Source organism: Microcaecilia unicolor, chromosome 11, assembly GCF_901765095.1.
Source record: "Microcaecilia unicolor chromosome 11, aMicUni1.1, whole genome shotgun sequence".
Classification (NCBI taxonomy): Eukaryota; Metazoa; Chordata; class Amphibia; order Gymnophiona; family Siphonopidae; genus Microcaecilia; species Microcaecilia unicolor.
In genome coordinates this window covers 116,361,801-116,378,787 of record NC_044041.1, presented here as the reverse complement: position 1 = coordinate 116,378,787, position 16,987 = coordinate 116,361,801, and the positions used below count along the sequence as shown (strand labels likewise).

Here is a 16,987-nt window from a genome sequence, read left to right as displayed (position 1 = left end):
GATTGGAAACCTCAGCCAGGGATCCTGAGCCCCTTTCCCTTCTCTGCTGTTATACAGTGCTATAACTTCTGTGTGCTAGACACCCATCCCACTATTGACACCTTTTCCAGTTCAGGACTCTGCTGCTAAAAGTTTCTGCAAAGGGACATGGAGTCCTTTATGGTTCTCAAGAAAATCAGAAAAACAATGTAGCATTGGTGGGGTAGGGCTGTGAGAGGATTTGCGCACTTCCAATGTATGACAGCTTCCTGTGAGAGTGGATCAAGTAGTGTTCATGTTACCGTTAATACCAAAAGAGATTTGCTGCAAACAAATTTATATCTACTTTTGCCACCTTAAATTTAAAATCAAGGAGGGAAAGACCTCAGACACCCCACTAACATTCAGCATGTAATCGTTGCTACCATTCCCTGCCTCTACCTCTTTCAGTATGGAGGGGTTAGTATGAATACATCTCTGAAGCATAACATAAACAAAGCTTGCTGGAGGAGAGAGGCCTATGCACAGGAAGCGTACAAGGCCACAGCTCCTAACTAGAGTTGGATTGCATGTCTGGTTTGTTGCAATAAATTGTTTTCCTAACCAGTTTAATGTACAAGAATGGAGTGGCTTCCTTAATCGGATTTGCTGTTAGAGGGTGCCTGACTGCTTTCCATCTCTATGGAAAGCAACTCGGCCACCTGCTGAGTGATTCTTACTGCTTGTCCCCCTCTACTCATCACCACACACTCTCATCTTCATGGCTGAGATTCCTTTTAAGGGTCTAGCACTGGAACTAATCAGAGAAGTGGCTGTGCCTAGACTTTTCCCCCAAGAGGGGCATTCCCCCCCCCCCCCCCCAGAAAAAAAAAAAAAAAGATTTCATAGCCACTCTTTAATGCTGCTATTCCCTCCACTTAAGCATTCGGTTGGGTAATGCAAAAAATTATTCCCCCTTTGAAGAAATTCCTCCCTACCTACTTCAACCTCCTGCTCTGCCATCCAGCCAGATAAGTATAAAACAAGGCCTGCACACAGTGTTTAAAAAAAAATACTTTATTATTCCAATACAGGACTCAGTTTGCTGGAAGTTTGTTCAATAAATAACAGATGGTTTTTCAAACAAAAATTTTAAAACCCAAACCAGAGAAAATATTGGGTCCTTGGATGTCTAAGGCTCTACTCGCTTTACCAAAGGGAGAGGGCACAGTCATGGCCTGCTTCCTGTGATGTAGACTGGTGCAGTATTGCCTACTTACCCCCTCTGCTTTTCTCCATTTTCTAAAGGATCAGTTTTAGCACCAGCTATTCCCTCTATTGCTCTGGTTGGGAAGGAGGAGCTCTGCCAATCCTTGACGTAGAGGGCATGGGTTAAGATTACAGCAATAGCATTACTATTTTATCCCTGTAGTTTCAGGCCTCTGAGGCTAGATTAGACTCCAGAGCTTGGCTCCCACCTATTCCTTTCCCATCTCTAAGCCTGGAAGACACTTCCTCACACATTATTAAGAATTATTGCAGGGTCTGTACAGTCTGCTACCTGGACCTGGAAAAAAAAATAAATAACAGAAATCCCTTGGTCTTTAAGATTCTAGTCGCCAGACACCACAAGGCAAGAAGATAATCATAGGCTGACCCTGCTCACAATAGTTTCAGTGCATGGAAGCATCAAAAGGTCATTGGGGTTATGCTCAGCCTGGTCCTATTGGCATGTTCCCCCATCTTAGCATTTGCTCCACACAGTGTTATCCCGAGAAGAAGTTCTAATCCTGAGATACAGTGCATTCTCCAGTGTTCAGAGTAGGTTTCAGGGCCTGGGCAAGACACAGCGGCAACAGTAGTAACCTTAGAGGCTTTTGACTCCAGTGCAAAGAAACAGAAGATAATCCAGAAGTTTGTAAAAGTCTATTCCACCCCAGCCAGTGCTCTGTGGAAGGCTTAAAGGAAGCTTTTTAAGTTTGTTGAAAACTTATAGTTGGAGGTGGCATCTCCAATGCTCCAAACATCAGACTCCAGCAAATTGCAGAGGGCTGAAACTAGGAGGTTTTTAATGATGACCAAATTGGTTCATGGCAAGATGTGTTTCCTCTTCTCTGGAGTCCCAGTTGCAGAGCAGCATCTCAGATCTCGGTTGGGGATAGCTGACCTTTAAACCTCCACCCTTTTCATGTGATTCTGGTAAGAGCTGTCAGATGGCTCCGTTTTCTTCTTCTGTTGCATGTTGTCCTCTGCTGTTAGGCCCGGTCCAGTCCTGGTGCTCTCTGTTACCTGAGATCAACCGTGTTTGCAACTGCTGCTGTTCTTTCTCCTTACACTTCTGTTTCCAGTCCAGTGAGTTTGGGTGTGAGGATGCGGGGGGTGACGCCCGAGTTGAGGTCTGTTTCAAACTCCAGCAGCTGACCCATAAAGTTGAGGTTGGGAGAGATGATGGGCCGCTTGCCCTTCACATATTTGTAAGCATCAGCCATGGTCATCAGCGTATGCTTCATCAGGTATGCAATGACGATGGTGGCGGAGCGTGACACACCCGCCTGGCAGTGGATCAGTACTCCCTTTCCACACTGGTGTGCCTCTTCTATAACCAAAGTGTTAACAGGTTAGTACCATTGGTCTGGGATGAGCTCATCTGTGGCTAAAACCAAAGACCAGCCCAAAGGCTGGGGTAAAAATGCTGAAGTAACATACTTCGGGCTTAAAGGAGAAGGAGGGCTATTAAGTTTAATTGAAAAAAATAATTGGAATGTCATACTGGCTTCTCGGTATGTTTCTTAAATGGCTTTGGATGGGATGTGGCCTGTTTCCTTCCCCTTATCATATACCAAGGGTGAGCAACATCGGTCCTCGAGGGCCACAACCTAGTCAGGTTTTCAAGATTTCCCCAACGAATATGCTTGACATCTATTTGTATACGATGGCAGCAGTGCATGCAAACAGATGTTATACATATTCATTGGGGAAAACCTGAGTTGCAGCCCTTGAGGACCAAGGCTGCTCACCCTTATCCACTATAGCACCCTCAAGGCTAATGTGAGACCAAAGTTGGAACACACTGTACATCAGGGGTTCCCAAACCTGTCCTGGGGAAATCCCAGCCAGTCAGCTTTTCAGGATATGCATTAGATTTACATACCAAAGAGGCAGTGTATGCAAATCGATCTCATGAATCTTCATTGTCTTTTTAATCCTGAAAACCTAACGTTGGGGTTCCTCAAGGCCAGATTTGGGAGTCACTTCTGTCTATGATGGCCAGTGCAAAGGTAGAAGACACGGGTTCCCAGCCCAGTCCTTGGGACATACCTAGCCAGTCAGGTTTTCAGGATACCTGTAATGAATATGCATGAGATAAATGTCCATTTACAAATTTATCTCATGCATATTAATTGTGAGTATCTTCAAAACCTGACTGGCTAGGTGTGTCTTGAGGACTGGGTTGAAAACCCCTGGTCTAAGATGATGGAACCCTGATGAGAGCCACGTGGAAAGAAATGTGAGAAGAGAAGCAATGCATGATGACTCCCCTACAAGCAACTGCTGTTAAATATTCCACAGCCACTTCACCTTCAAGCAGATATAGTGATTCCCCTTCCTCTGCCTGCCCCAACACTCACCAATGAATTCAAAGGCCTCCTCGAAGTACTGGCGCAGGTTCTGTTTGCCACTGTCTGTGGCAGGCAGCCTCTTGTAACACAGAGTGCCAGCATGGTAGAGAGGCAGATGTGTGGTTACATTGATGACGTGGCTGATATTCAGGCTGGCCATGTGCTCCAGGTCCTGGGCATCCTTCTCGTTGCCTAAGAAAAGGAAGGGCAGGATAGAGCTGAGTTCTGCATTCTCCAGGTCGGGGGTTCCAGCTGTACCATTGCCTCCCTCCTGCTGCTGCTCCACAGATTCACTGCCCAACCCTGCAAAGACAAGAAAACAATCAGATGTTTTATTTTCTATGCTTATTCCTTCTGCTTTTTGCAGTAGTCACTACATTTCCCCATTTCCTCCCCACTTGAAGCAAGTCCCAGGGTATTAAATGCCTCCCCCTACTATTGTCCAGGTTCTTAATCTCTGCTAAAAGGCCAAGAAGTGATCGTAGATCAATCCGGCAGCTATAAGAGATGTACCCAGACAGTAAGGTACTACTTTAAGCTAAATCCAAATCAATAAAATTTGTAGCCCAATATCTATGTTATATGGGGAAAGGGGGTGTTATTTATTTACTGCCGTTATGGAGAAATTTACGCAAGATGCTGTACAGAAAGAATTAGCCAAACATAGGTAACAGACAATTACAGCAGTAAAACTATTCAAATGTCAGTACATAGTATGGCATAGTATACTACTAACAAGGTCAACACAATATACATTCAAACATCAGACATAGGCTGTATTGCTACAGTCCTAGGCTGCTGTTTTGTTTACAGGAGAGTTAATCCCACTTTCTCTTATGAATCCACCAAATGTGAAGCTCAGAAGGGAGAGAGCAGAGACATATCTGAAGCCAAACAAAGCTTGTGCAAACCCATCTGCTGCAGTTTCTGAATTGCCAGAAGCTAAGTTGGCCAGTGGCCTAGCAACATGCCCCATGAAGTATTGTCACACACATTTTGCTGGAATCTCTGGCCTCGCATTCTCTATATATTACCGGGGTGTCTTCCTTCCCTGTTCTTTTTAAATGCTTCCAGAATGTCCGCTGGTATTTTTTAGTCCTGATTCTGCATTTTTCTGGAATTCTGCTAGTATTTCCAGCCCCTGGTGGTCAACAAACCTGTCGAAAGTCACCAGCAAGTTCTGTACCAAATGTCACGGTGGGGGTGAGGGTTGCTTTTCATTCAGATCCAGCCAAAAAGCAAGCTTTTTATTCTGGCTAGAACTTCTAATACTTATTGATAAACGTGAGGCACAAAAGGACAATGTACTATATGACCCTAGAACTAGGCAGGTTGCTGAGGATCTGCTGATGCCATGGGGTGAGAGAAGAGCTGTTATCAGCTTGTGAGATAATACACTATTCTCTCTGGCATTTCCCAACCCCCACCCCAGGCAGGAAGGGTGATGTAATGGTGACCATGCTGGGGTAATTCTAACTCAATAGAAGTGACACACACATACCACTCCCACCTCCCAACTCACCATCTGCTTTCTATGGAGTTTTCCTTGCCCCTCTGCTGCTCATCTTTTGTGTTAAGAGCAGCTGTTGCTCTGCCCCTGGCAGATGGGGTGCATTTGTCCTAAGCATGTATTTTGGAGGCAGAATAGTGCAGCTGCACCAGATCTTCCATCTGGGCTAGCACTAGAACTTTCCTTTCTTCCCAGCTGCTCTCCTCTCACAATAAAGCATAGCAGAAGAGAGCAAAATCTGAACAGTACCGGATAGTGAGAGGGGCTGTTTACTTAAGGAGTTCTAAAATGCTTGCCTCATCCTTCAAGGGCAGAGGAAGCTGCTGAGCACTAGAGTTACTGAAGCAGGGAAAGCTGCACTGGGTGATATGGGGTTGTAGTTCTGTCGAGTAAAGTTTAGAATTTTGTTACTCTACCTGCTCTTCAATTGTAGGTGGATAAAAGTGAACAGCTAAAAAAAATGGCTGAGTCTAGAATCATACAGAGAGAGTTAGAGGCAGGGTTAAGAACTGAGACGGCCAGGGGGGATAACGTGACATAAACTTCCTTAGAAGGTCCATGACTTAGCTGGGGACTAGAAATGAGGAAGGAAAGAGAAATAAAGGGGCTCATTTTTAAACACTTAGACTTACAAAGTTCTATAGGTTACTATGTAACTTTGTATGTCTGAGTGCTTTGAAAATACTCCTTAAAGTAACTTACCCAGGGTCACAGAGAATCAGTGACAGGGTCAGGATTAGAACTCTCTAGACATATGCTTGTTGAACACAGAATACCTACATATGATCTGGCAGGTAGAGAAATGTGTTTGGCCTCTTGCCCTGATTTAACTGGCATTTGGAATCCCAGTATGGAGAAGCAGAAAGCACTGTGGACAGAGAGCATTCTCCAGTTCTGGGCTTCTCACAGCTGGCCCTAGTCCAAAGGAGTGGCCCCTTTCATTTTGGTAATCCTGGAAAGTGTCATCAGCGCTCACAAATAACTCAAGGGACTCAGTAATGATTCAGGAAGTGAAAGGGCACCTTATTTGGAAATACAGCCTGAAAAATGATTTGGTATGCTAATTCAGCGGTGTGAATGCTATGTTGTGTGTGTGCCCACGCTGCCAGTGGTGGGGCAGACAGCAAGCGAACGTACCTGTTCTATGTTTTTAAAAGCATAAAACTTGCAATGTTACCTTTTCTTAGAAGTGGTTCCCCTGAATCCATTTTCAAAGGACTCAGTATGAGGTGTAGGTTTTGGTTTGTGAGGGCTCTCTGGGGTTCACTGCTCATGCCAGCAGTATCACTGCAGTCCGTCTGCTCTTTGGGACAGAACCTTTTCAGGGAGTCCTTGCTCTCGTGGGATGTGATAAAGTCCAGGACTGCCAGCTTGCTCTGCTGGAGGCCCCGCCTGCCCTTACCGTCAGAGTAGGTGAAGTGCATGGCACCCTGGAGCTGACTTTTGGTGAACTCCATTAGGTTCCGGCAGTCCAGAGTCAATGGGACCTGCTGGTGGATCTTTGACTTGGTCATCTTCCTTGCAAGCTCCTCTGGCCAGATGGTGCGGACGCTATAGTCGTCCTCATAATTGCAACTGAATGAAGATCCTTGTGGGTCATAGGTCACAATGGGATCACTACTGCAGAAGCTGCAGGAAGAACTGAGAGACTTGGTGGAAGGATTGCAAGCAATACAGGCCAGCGATTTCAGGGCAGAAGTGCATGGCAAGCACCCCAGTTTCTTCCCAGTGGCAGGGCTACAGCTGGAACAGCTTAGGGACCTGAGGCTGGACTTGAATGAAAAGCAGCTCAAGGACCTAAGGCTGGGCTTGAATGAAAAACAGCTAGCTGGGCTGGCGTCATCACACCGCACGAACCTCCAGCATCCCCTGCAGCCGCACTTCAGTGGATGCATGGTGCCCTTGAAGTAACCAGTTTCTGGGTTGGAGAGCTGGGAGGAATCAAAGGCGGGCACTTTGGCTTCTGGAGGCTTTGTGTTCTCCTTTGAAGAGCTTTTCTTTCCCTTGGGTTGAGTTGGGGCAGTCTTGAGCTGTTGGTAGACGAGCTCCTTCTGCTTCACCCCCCTTTGCTGGTTTAGATCTAAGCACTGAGGGCGCTCATGCTCATGACACATCCCCTGCACATTGTGTAGCGTCAGTCTGTCTTGTGTATGTGAACATGTGGATGAAGCAGAAGCTTTGTGCTCTCCAGGGTCAGAGTTCTTCTGCTCTGGCACGCTACAACCAGTGCTCTCTTCCCAAGGGAGTTGGTGGTGGTCCTTCCTGGGTCTTGGGGTCAGATGGTGTTCTCTGGCAAAGGTAGGAGTGAGGTTTAGGGCCAAAGTCTTGGGTCGCTGGAGCACCACGATGCGATCTTCCAAGGGTGAGGGCGGCATCGGGAGGCAAGAGCTACCAAAAGGGGGGAAAAAAAGGTTATGATAACCAGAAGTACTTCAGAAACTATCTAATTAGCATTAGGCACTTCCAGACCCTGCCAATTTGTCCAGCACTAGAAAGGGCTTTCTCCAGCAGTGATTCCCAAACTAGGTTCTGTAAGAAATTAGATTATAGAATCTGTTTGTTTGAACATATATATATTTACATAAACTGAGGGTTCCTCGGTGTATGACAACAAATATTTTAGTGGGGTTCTGTCATAGTAAAAAGTTTGGGAATCACTGCTCTAGAAATTCATCTTTCTCCCTCTGCTACCAGAGAAATACCTGCTTTACACACACACAAAATACTAGAAGCCAAGCCCGAGACTCCCACAGTGAGAGATGGGAACAAGTGAATGACAGGCCACACATAGGTGATACCTGGCGAGAGCCAGATCTGAAGCAGTAGAGCGAACCAGATAGGGCAATAAAATAGAACAAAGGCAGAAATACTGACTAGATTTGTACCATGTTCCCCATTTGATTACAACAGATACTCTGTAATTCTCTTCCTGTTACTAATTCATTACACCATCTTTGGAAAGTCTTGTAATAAAATAGAACAAAGGCAGAAATGCTGACTAGATTTGTGCCATATTCCCCATTTGATTACAACAGATACTCTGTAATTCTCTTCCTGTTACTAATTCATTACACCATCTTTGGAAAGTCTTGTTTCCCCTAGTAAGCTCCTGAGGGAAGGCACCTAGGCTGCAACAAGGAGGACAGCTGCCCTGGGCTCTAGGCCAGGGGAATGCCATGCTACTCTTCTGAGTCAGTTTGCAAAGTGAGCATGTCAGCCCAACACGGGAAAAGGGAACTGAAGTTGGGCCATGCTGCAAAGCAACTTCTCTGGTAAGCATCTAGTGAAAGTGTGAATCTTGCACCATGAGCTATAGCTGAAAAGTAATGCTCTCCACATTGTACGAAAGGTATTATAGTGGTCGGATCATTTTATCCCTTCTACAATACGTGCTCAATAATGACAGAAGTGGCAAAATGCCCAATCGTTTCTACTTAGAGACCTTTGTTTTCAGTTTTTATTTTATTTTTCCCAGGATGTATCGGGATTTATTACAACAAAAATGGGAGAAAATCAGTGGAAAATAATTACTTATTTTTGTGAGGGTTTTTTTTTTTTTGGTGGACAGAAGCCAGGACTGTGAGAGAGTGGCTGAGGAAAGATTCAGAGCCCTGGGAGGAAAGGGGAGGGCCTATCGTTGAGGCCCCGATGCAAAGGTAAATGCGGGTGCTAGAGGCCACTAGCACCCGCATTTACCAGCACAGAATGATCAGAAGGGTCTGGCGTAGGAAACAATGAGCACACCAGGGAATACAGCTTTGCGGTATTCTGCACATATGATCAGAGCACTGTGCTCTGATTGTATGGGCAGAATACCGCCTTAACCTGGAGTTCAAGTTAATGCTCCTGTCTTCCTTCCCTGCCCCCTCCAAGCCAGGCAGCCCAGGCTGTCACTCAGTCCTGGGGCCCCCCCACCCTGGTGGCCTAGTGCCCCCCCCCCAACCAACCCCAGGCTTCTGGACACCGACACAAGGGGACTGGAGGTCCGGTGGACCTCTAGCCCCCCCTCATACCAAAAACAATACCTGGTGCTCCAGCGGGATGCTAGTTGTAGCCCCCCCCCCCCCCCACCCAACCCTCCTGTACCTTAAGGCAGTAGAAGGGAGTAGCAGTCCCTCCTCCTGCTAGTGCTGCCTTCAAAATGGTGCTGCCCTGCCCAGTGTATCATGGGATGTGCTGGGCTTCCCTACCATATAAGGAGAAACTTCCTTATATGGTAGTGATGTCCTGCCCAGCGCATCCCAGGATGCACCAGGCAGGGGAGTGCTACTTCCTCTTCCTGCCTTAAGGTATGGGGTTTGGGGGAGTTACAACTGGGGTCCCATTGGACCACCAGGTATTTTTTTTATATTGGGGTCTGAAGGTCCACTGGACCTCCAGCCCCCCTGTGTTGGTATCCGGGGGCATGTGGGGGCCTGGAGTTGGGCTTGGGGGGGGGGGCACTAGGCTACCAGGGCAGGAGGGGAACAGCTAGGGTCCAGCTGGCCCTCCAGCCCCCTGTGTTTGAAGGGTGTGTAGTGTATGGGGTGTCTGGAGGTCCATTGGACCTCCAGCCCCATGTCTGGTTAAGTTTGACAGCTCCAGCTTTTTTTTTTTTTTGTGACAGTCCAGACCTGTCAAACAACATCTGTGAATCAACAAACGGGACATTTACAACTGTTTAGAGATCTGAAGGCTGGGGCAGCAGAACACCTTTTTGGTTGGAGGGACCAAACAAACTATTCCCAGGCTCTCTAGTTGCTAATGCTTTGTTATAAAAATTACTGGTGAGGCTGTGGCCCCAGCAGCCCAACATTTTCCACTGCCTAGGTTTGAAAGGATTTTTGAACAATTCATTTATACATTTTTGTCCTGCTAAGAGTCCTTACTTTTTACGATTCATTTTGTGACTGTTTGGCCAATGGCTGCATCTAGCATGGAACAGGAATGTGTGCCATGAAGCACTACCATGCACACCTATCATTCCAGAGTGGGCTTTGGGTCCAGTTAAGGAGACCCTGCCCTTTCCCAAGTAAGATTTAAACAATTAAGAAAAGATGTGATCATGCGAGTGTAGGAAATGAGCTGGACTCATGCTCGCACTGTCAAAGCCCATCACTCTTGAGTCATGATGAGTAATATCCAACCAAGGTCACAGCCTTTTCCCTATTCTACCACTCCCCAGGGCACCAGCCAGCAGGAGGCCAACAGGCTGCATAGCAAGGTAGGAAGCCACCCCTGCAGTTTCAGTTTATTCAGACTCCAAATCATCAATATATTAGTTTCTTCTGTTCTCACAGCAAATTTTCTGTGCTCACACCAACTAAGGCAGTTAGATCCCAAGTTCATGTCCAGGTTTTAAACGGAATTGATTACAGCAATTTTTTATACCAGGACCTTTCACTTAAGTCTTTTCTGATGCTCCGAGCCAGAACATGGCAGTTCAATTGTGGACGGGTGCCAAATTGTGAGATCATATCTACTGGCTGCCAGTTCCTTGGCGGATTACATTCAAAATCCTATTCATTGTGTTTAAATGCTTTAACCTGACAGGCCTCACTAGAAAAAAAAAACAGTTATAAGGGCTGTAAGTCTGCATGAGGCATGGAGCCTTTAAGAACACCATAGTGGAAACCCAGATTAAATACATCCCACAAATTAAAAGAGGTCGAAAGAAGAACAAACTGGCAACAAGGCTATACTGTGCTGGGAAAAGGGCTATTAAAGCCAAAAAGGTATCCTTTAAAGCGGAGAGAGGTGAAGAAAGGTTGAAGACTGAGACTTTTATTAGGATTCTCATATCATTAATAGTAATAAATAATTCTGGCCCATCTGTTGTTTTTTTTTTGTGATTTATATTTTACTTGGAGGGCAAATGGAGATGGAGTAAAATAAGAATGAGCGTAAGTACTGTCAAATTAGATGTAAAACAATAAGGGAGATTAGTTTAACAGCACAGTAAAACAAAAAAAAAAGGAGCATGAGAGAATTTGAAGAGCGTTAACTAAGAGACAGGAATTAATAATAAAAACATTTTACAAGTATATTAAGAAGAAAAAAAAATCATGAATGAGTCTGTCAGACCACTAGATGATCAAGAATAAGGCCATAGCCACAACGATTAATTCTTTGCTCCAGTCTTTACTCATATTTGTTATATCCAAGCCAGTCTCTGTACGGAAATGGGACTTGATATACCACCTTTCTGTGGCTTTTACAACTACATTCAAAGCAGTGTACATAGTATAAACAGGTACTTATTTGTACCTGGAGCAATAAGTGATTGCCCAGGGTCACGCAGTGCTGCAGTGAGAATTGAACCCAGTTCCCCAAAGCCAGAGTCTGCTGCACTAACCACTAGGCTACTCCATCAGTCTAAGGAACTGAAGCTAAATGGGTCTGAACTTGGAAGAAATGCTAAAGCACACAGAGACTCAAACCCAAAATCTGTCTACCTACCCAAGGATGGTCAGTGTAATGCCAGTTTTTAAAAAGGATTCCAGGAGTGATCCAGAAAAGCAGAAAATACTGAGTCTGGGACAGTGCTTTGCAAAAATAGTGACAACTATTGTTAAGATCAGAATTACTGGGACTGTGGGACAAACCTCGCTTAATAAGAAACAGCCAGAAATATGGATTTAGCAAAGTCATAGATAAGAGGCAGTGTCCTATTGTGAATTGGGAACTGATTAGAAATAGGATTAAATGGTCAATTTTCTCAGTGGCAAGAGGTAAATAGTGGCAAGCCTCAGAAATCTATGCTGGGATCTATGCTTTTTAGATGTATTTTTCAAATAAAAAAGTGTGCCTATCGTCAAAGTTCAGCAAGTCCTCTTTGCACAGCTGCATACCGAGTTAACAGAAATGACTGGGAAGGAGCAGTGAGCTATGGGGTGATGGAAGGACTGGTCCTACCACTCAAAGGTGAGCTGAGCACCGCAGCTAAACAATAACAGATCCTCCCCTCCTGGGCACCAGAATAGGAGAAGACAGGTGCTATGCTGAAATCCTCAGGTTTGGTAGGGAGGAGGACATGCTACAAGGAAAGAAAATGGGAAACAATGAGGGGGAACAGAACTTGGATTAGACTGAGGGAGAAAGTCTGCAGTACAGGCATCTATTACAGAGACACACACAAGATCCCCTATGCAACTGTACCCCTGGCCATTAACTACATTGCACATACCCCTACACCCCCACATCTACTCAATGTATATTTACCACCCAAACTCAGGCATCTACCTATTTTCTGTCTCCCAAACAATCACACACCCACCCCACCCAAACAACCGTGTGTATTTGTCCCACATGGAACCCATTATGCAATAGCACTCTTACCATGGGTGTGCACTACACACACACCAACACATACCCAAACAGCCATGCCCATTGGAGCCAGCTCTGTGGGTGCTTGAACACCCACAATAATTAGACAATTGCTCGTATGTGTCCAGGGAGAGGTTATTTGCACTGAACTTAACACCCCCAATCATTTTGAAAAGTTGGCTCCTATGCCCATGCCTATTCACGCCCCATCCCCCACATGCACATCCCTGCACTCCCATATCTACCCAAACACTTGTGCCTATTTATTCCCCATGACACATAACACCCCGGTGTATATTCACCACCCCAATACACACAACTTCCTCTCCTATTTCCCACACTTCCCCAGAACCCTCTATTTCCCCACACACACATCTCCCCCCCCCCCCCCACCCTGGACATGTCTACATAGTGTACATCCCCATGATCCACATACATATACCCCCCCCCCCAACACGTCCGACCTTACACACTGAACTACAGTTATAAACTTCCTAGACCCTTTGCACACCTACCCCCTCCTCTACAACTACTTTATACACAGCACAATGTGAGTCTGCAGCTATAGAGAGGGGAAAACATGCTAATGTGTCATGTTGTAAGTGTGACCTTTACTAGTTGATGCACTGATGTGGCTTTTGTTGTCCACTTTGGGCTCCAGTGACATCATACAATATCAAACTTAAATACATAAAAACAAAGACAATATGAGCTTCAACTGAGCTGGGATGCCCCATCTTCCCCTAAGGCAGAGCTTCCTGAACAGTTTGGGGGGGGGGGGGGGGTCACAACCTAAGTGGCCTCTCCATAGGAACATTATTATTCTGCAGCTCCAGGGGGGTCATTCAATTTTATTCTGCCATAATCATGGGGTCCCAGGTACAAAACGATTGGGAAGTACTGCCCTAAGGACACTTGCAAGGCCACCATCTCTCTCTTCTGACCCTTATAGTTTATGTTTATTAAGTGATTGACACACACCTTTATGACAAGGCAATCAATGCTGTTTATAATAGACTCAAATAGAACAGGAATACAAAACTACAAATTATTGATGGGCAAGTGAAGAGATAGAAAATATGTGCAAAGAGAGAACTGAAAGAAAGCAGAGGAAAGCCTACCCACTGGCATTCATTACAGGACGTTTTATGTCTGGGCTGAAGATGGTCACTTTTTGGCCTCTGGGTAGAGATTTCCAGCCTGGACAATTTGGGGATGGAGGGTTAACACCCTGCCGCTTAATCCCACTGGGGATACAATAAGCTCAAGACCAAGGCCAAAAAAGGAGGATTAAATCTGATCCTTTAAATCCCTTCTTATATAAAGCTGCACACACAAGCTATAGACACAATCTAATGCATACAAGTCACAGTGTGATGCACACAGAATCACACATTAACATAGTCACTTATCCGATGCACATGTAGGCTCACAGCGTGATGTACACACATAGAATCACAATGTAATGCACACAGAATCACTGGTACGTCATTGTCACAATCTGATGGGCACTCGGCGCCAGAACCTGATGTTTACACAGAATCTCATATACACACACACACACACGTCACAGTTACTTATTCAATGCACACATAGGGTAACAGCGTGATGTGCACACATGGACTCATTCATAGTATGACACACACACACTCCCTACACATGGCAGCACACGTGCAGTATGCACTGATGTCATCGCTAAACCTGTTCTTGGGAGGACGCCTGGCTGTCAGCTCTCAGGCACTTCCTGAGGAGAATGTCCTGCTGCGAACACATGCGTGACCCCCCCCCCCCCCCCGATAATGTCCGGAGGGCAGTAACAGGCTCCCTGATGTCACTGCAGTCCGGCTCACTGATCACCCTGCCGTTTTTCCGGAGGGGGGGTGGTGATCTAAATTTCGGCAGGAGTCTGTTTCAGCTATGACGTCGGGAATTAACCCCTCTGCTCCTGCATAGAGTGTCGCCTGTATCTGATGTTCTTTCCTTCCCCAATTCTTTCTGCTCTGCATCTGCTCTTGCGTCGCTCCTCTACCCTCCCCGGATAGCAGTACAAATCCCCATCAACCCCCTCCCCCCCCCACTAAAGCACTATGGAAATAAAGCAATCATCAGGGTAGCTGCAGTGCAGTGTCAGCCACAGCTCTGTCAAATCCCTGCCACCAGAAACCAAGGAGGAAAGAGGCATCCTAGGGGCATCGCTGTAGCAGTAGGACACGGCCGACCACCCCTCCGCCCCCCCCCCCCCCCGAAACATTCAAAAATGTCCCTTATATACTAAATCGGTGGGGGAAAAATGCATTGCATTTCATAGTCATAGCAGAAAGAAAAGAGAGAGGGCAAGAAATCAGATAACGACATGATGGAGGAGAGAGAAGAGACTCTTGCCCCTATCCCTCCTGCCAAATGTTTACCTTTGACGACATGCAGGGAAAATAGGGAATAAAAAGGGAGGGAGTTCCATTCCAATCCCAAGAAAAGCGAAGGGATAGAAGATCAGGCAGAACCTTTGCCTTGCGGCAGTACCCTACCTACATCAAAGCCGATGCCACATTTGGAGACAGCCGAGGGGTTGGCACAAGATGATTCTGGGTTCTCTCAGTACCCAGGGCCGCGTACCCTCCTTAGATCTTGTCCTTCTGCTTTCTCTGTTGGGATCTTTCTTTTTATTTTGTTTCCTATATGCAGAGTTTGGATGGGAGGAGAAAAGGGGAGGGGGGGTGGCTTGGCAGGGGATGACATCATCGCCAGCCAATGGGACGCCACCTTTCAAAAAATTAAAATAAGGGTCTTTAGAGGGAGGGTCACGGGTGCTTGTAAGCAGCTGGAGTCAGGGTGACAGGTGGGGGGAGGGGACAGATGAGATCCAACCCGCAAAGCTAGCCCGATCTGACTGTAGTAACTTCCGTCTCACCTTTCTGGGATTACTTCTTCTTCTGCATTCTGTGTCAACATGCAGATTTGATCAGAAGGTGGGACTGGTTACCTAAGAAGACGGGCAGCTAACAACCATGCCCTGTCTTTCTGGTAGTAGCCAGCCCAGTGCACTTCAATGTGTGGGCAGGGCAGGAGCTAGAGCACCTCGATCCTGCCGAGCAGTGGCCCCTTTACTGAGACGACCTACCTACACACAGCTCTGACAGCGCACCTCAATCCTGCCAAGCAGCAACTCTTAAACTGAGACCATATACAGATAGTCAAACACACCTCGATCCTGCCAGACGACAACGCTTTTACTAAGACCTAACATTCAACTCTATCAGCACACGTCTATCCTACTAGGGGCCCTGCAGCCCCTGTATTGAGGACCCCCCCCCCCCCCCAAAAAAAAAAAAAAAAAAAAAAACTCATTGTTAAGCAATCCAGCTGCTGCCCGGCTGGATAGAGATCCAGCCGGGCAGCAGCAACGACCTGTATGCTGAAATGAGACTCATACCAGATTGGCCAGCAGCTGCCAAAGAAATCCAACCTAAATTTTCATTAGAACTGGGTAATTTTAACTAATTAAAACAAAAATCTTAACAAAATACTAAATCCACATTTGCTACGGTCTTCTTCCCTTGTTTGCTCTGGTTTCTGCACCGGATTCAGTCCTCCCTTGTCTTGACTGTAAGGTACATGCAAAGTGTCTATGTTCTGAAGCATATTTAAAAAAAAAAACAGGAAGTCTTTGTCTTTTTATGGAATCTGTTTAAAGAGAGACACAATGTACCCCAGACAGGAGGACTATGAAGTGGCCTCTTTCCCCCTTTTTACAATTCCACATAGTTACATTTTGCTAAATTCCTTGTTAGTCCAAAGTGGACTATAAAAGAGGAAAACTAGGCAAAAACCTAGTAAATTACAAAAAATGAAAACAAGTTACAATTTCTAATCTCAAAATTAAAAATTCTGTTAGGAAGCTAGGCTGCAGCTAATCTAGAATTGTACAGCCAGCCAGCAGTATTCCATGGATGAATATAACACCCAGGATAGTTGCTGGACAAAACAGCACTGGCACCCTCTTTCTTTTTGAACTTGCTTCCTTGCAAGCAAAAGACTGCAAAAGGCAACAAAGCAGAACTCCCTTCCCCCTCCCCCTCCCCCTCCCAAGCTTGACACCTCTGGGATGGTCACCCTGGACAGCCCTGCTAATTCTTTACCCCAGAAATAAACCTAACTTGTGGAGGAGTAGCCTAATGGTTAGTGCTGTTGGCTGAGAACCTGGTGAACTGGTTTGATTCCCACTACAGCTCCTTGTGACTCTGGACAAGTCACTTAACCCTCTGTTGCTCCAGGTACAAAACTTAGATTATGAACCCCCTAGGGAAGAGGAAGTACCTGCATATAATAATTGAAAACCACTCTGGTTGTACCACAGAAAGGCAGTATATCCAATCCATGATCCTTGTCTCAGTTCAGCTCTTTATGATATGTCTTTCTGCCCTACAGTCTTCCACTTATGCTGTTGCTTCAGTCCTTCCTATTGTCTCAGACAAAGCACATTTCAGGGAAATTCACAGGCATATCTATGGATAAAGCCAGGTATTATATGCAGCTCTGATGTTTACTCTCAGGCTGCTGACAGGTGAAGTTTTCCGGATATACCTAATGAACATGC

The 16,987-nt window shown here is 45.9% G+C and overlaps 1 protein-coding gene across 1 annotated transcript; it reads right to left on the bottom strand.

Moving 5' to 3' along the window:
• Nucleotides 1-1,023: 1,023 nt before the first annotated feature.
• Nucleotides 1,024-15,011, bottom strand: LOC115479873 (dual specificity protein phosphatase 10-like; the record flags this gene model as incomplete). The annotated part of the gene is made up of 4 exons (XM_030218167.1): nucleotides 1,024-2,554; nucleotides 3,588-3,881; nucleotides 6,266-7,476; nucleotides 14,923-15,011. Coding segments are annotated over 4 exons (1,860 nt in total), but the record flags the coding sequence as incomplete, so codon positions are not given.
• Between the last annotated feature and the right edge of the window lie 1,976 nt (nucleotides 15,012-16,987).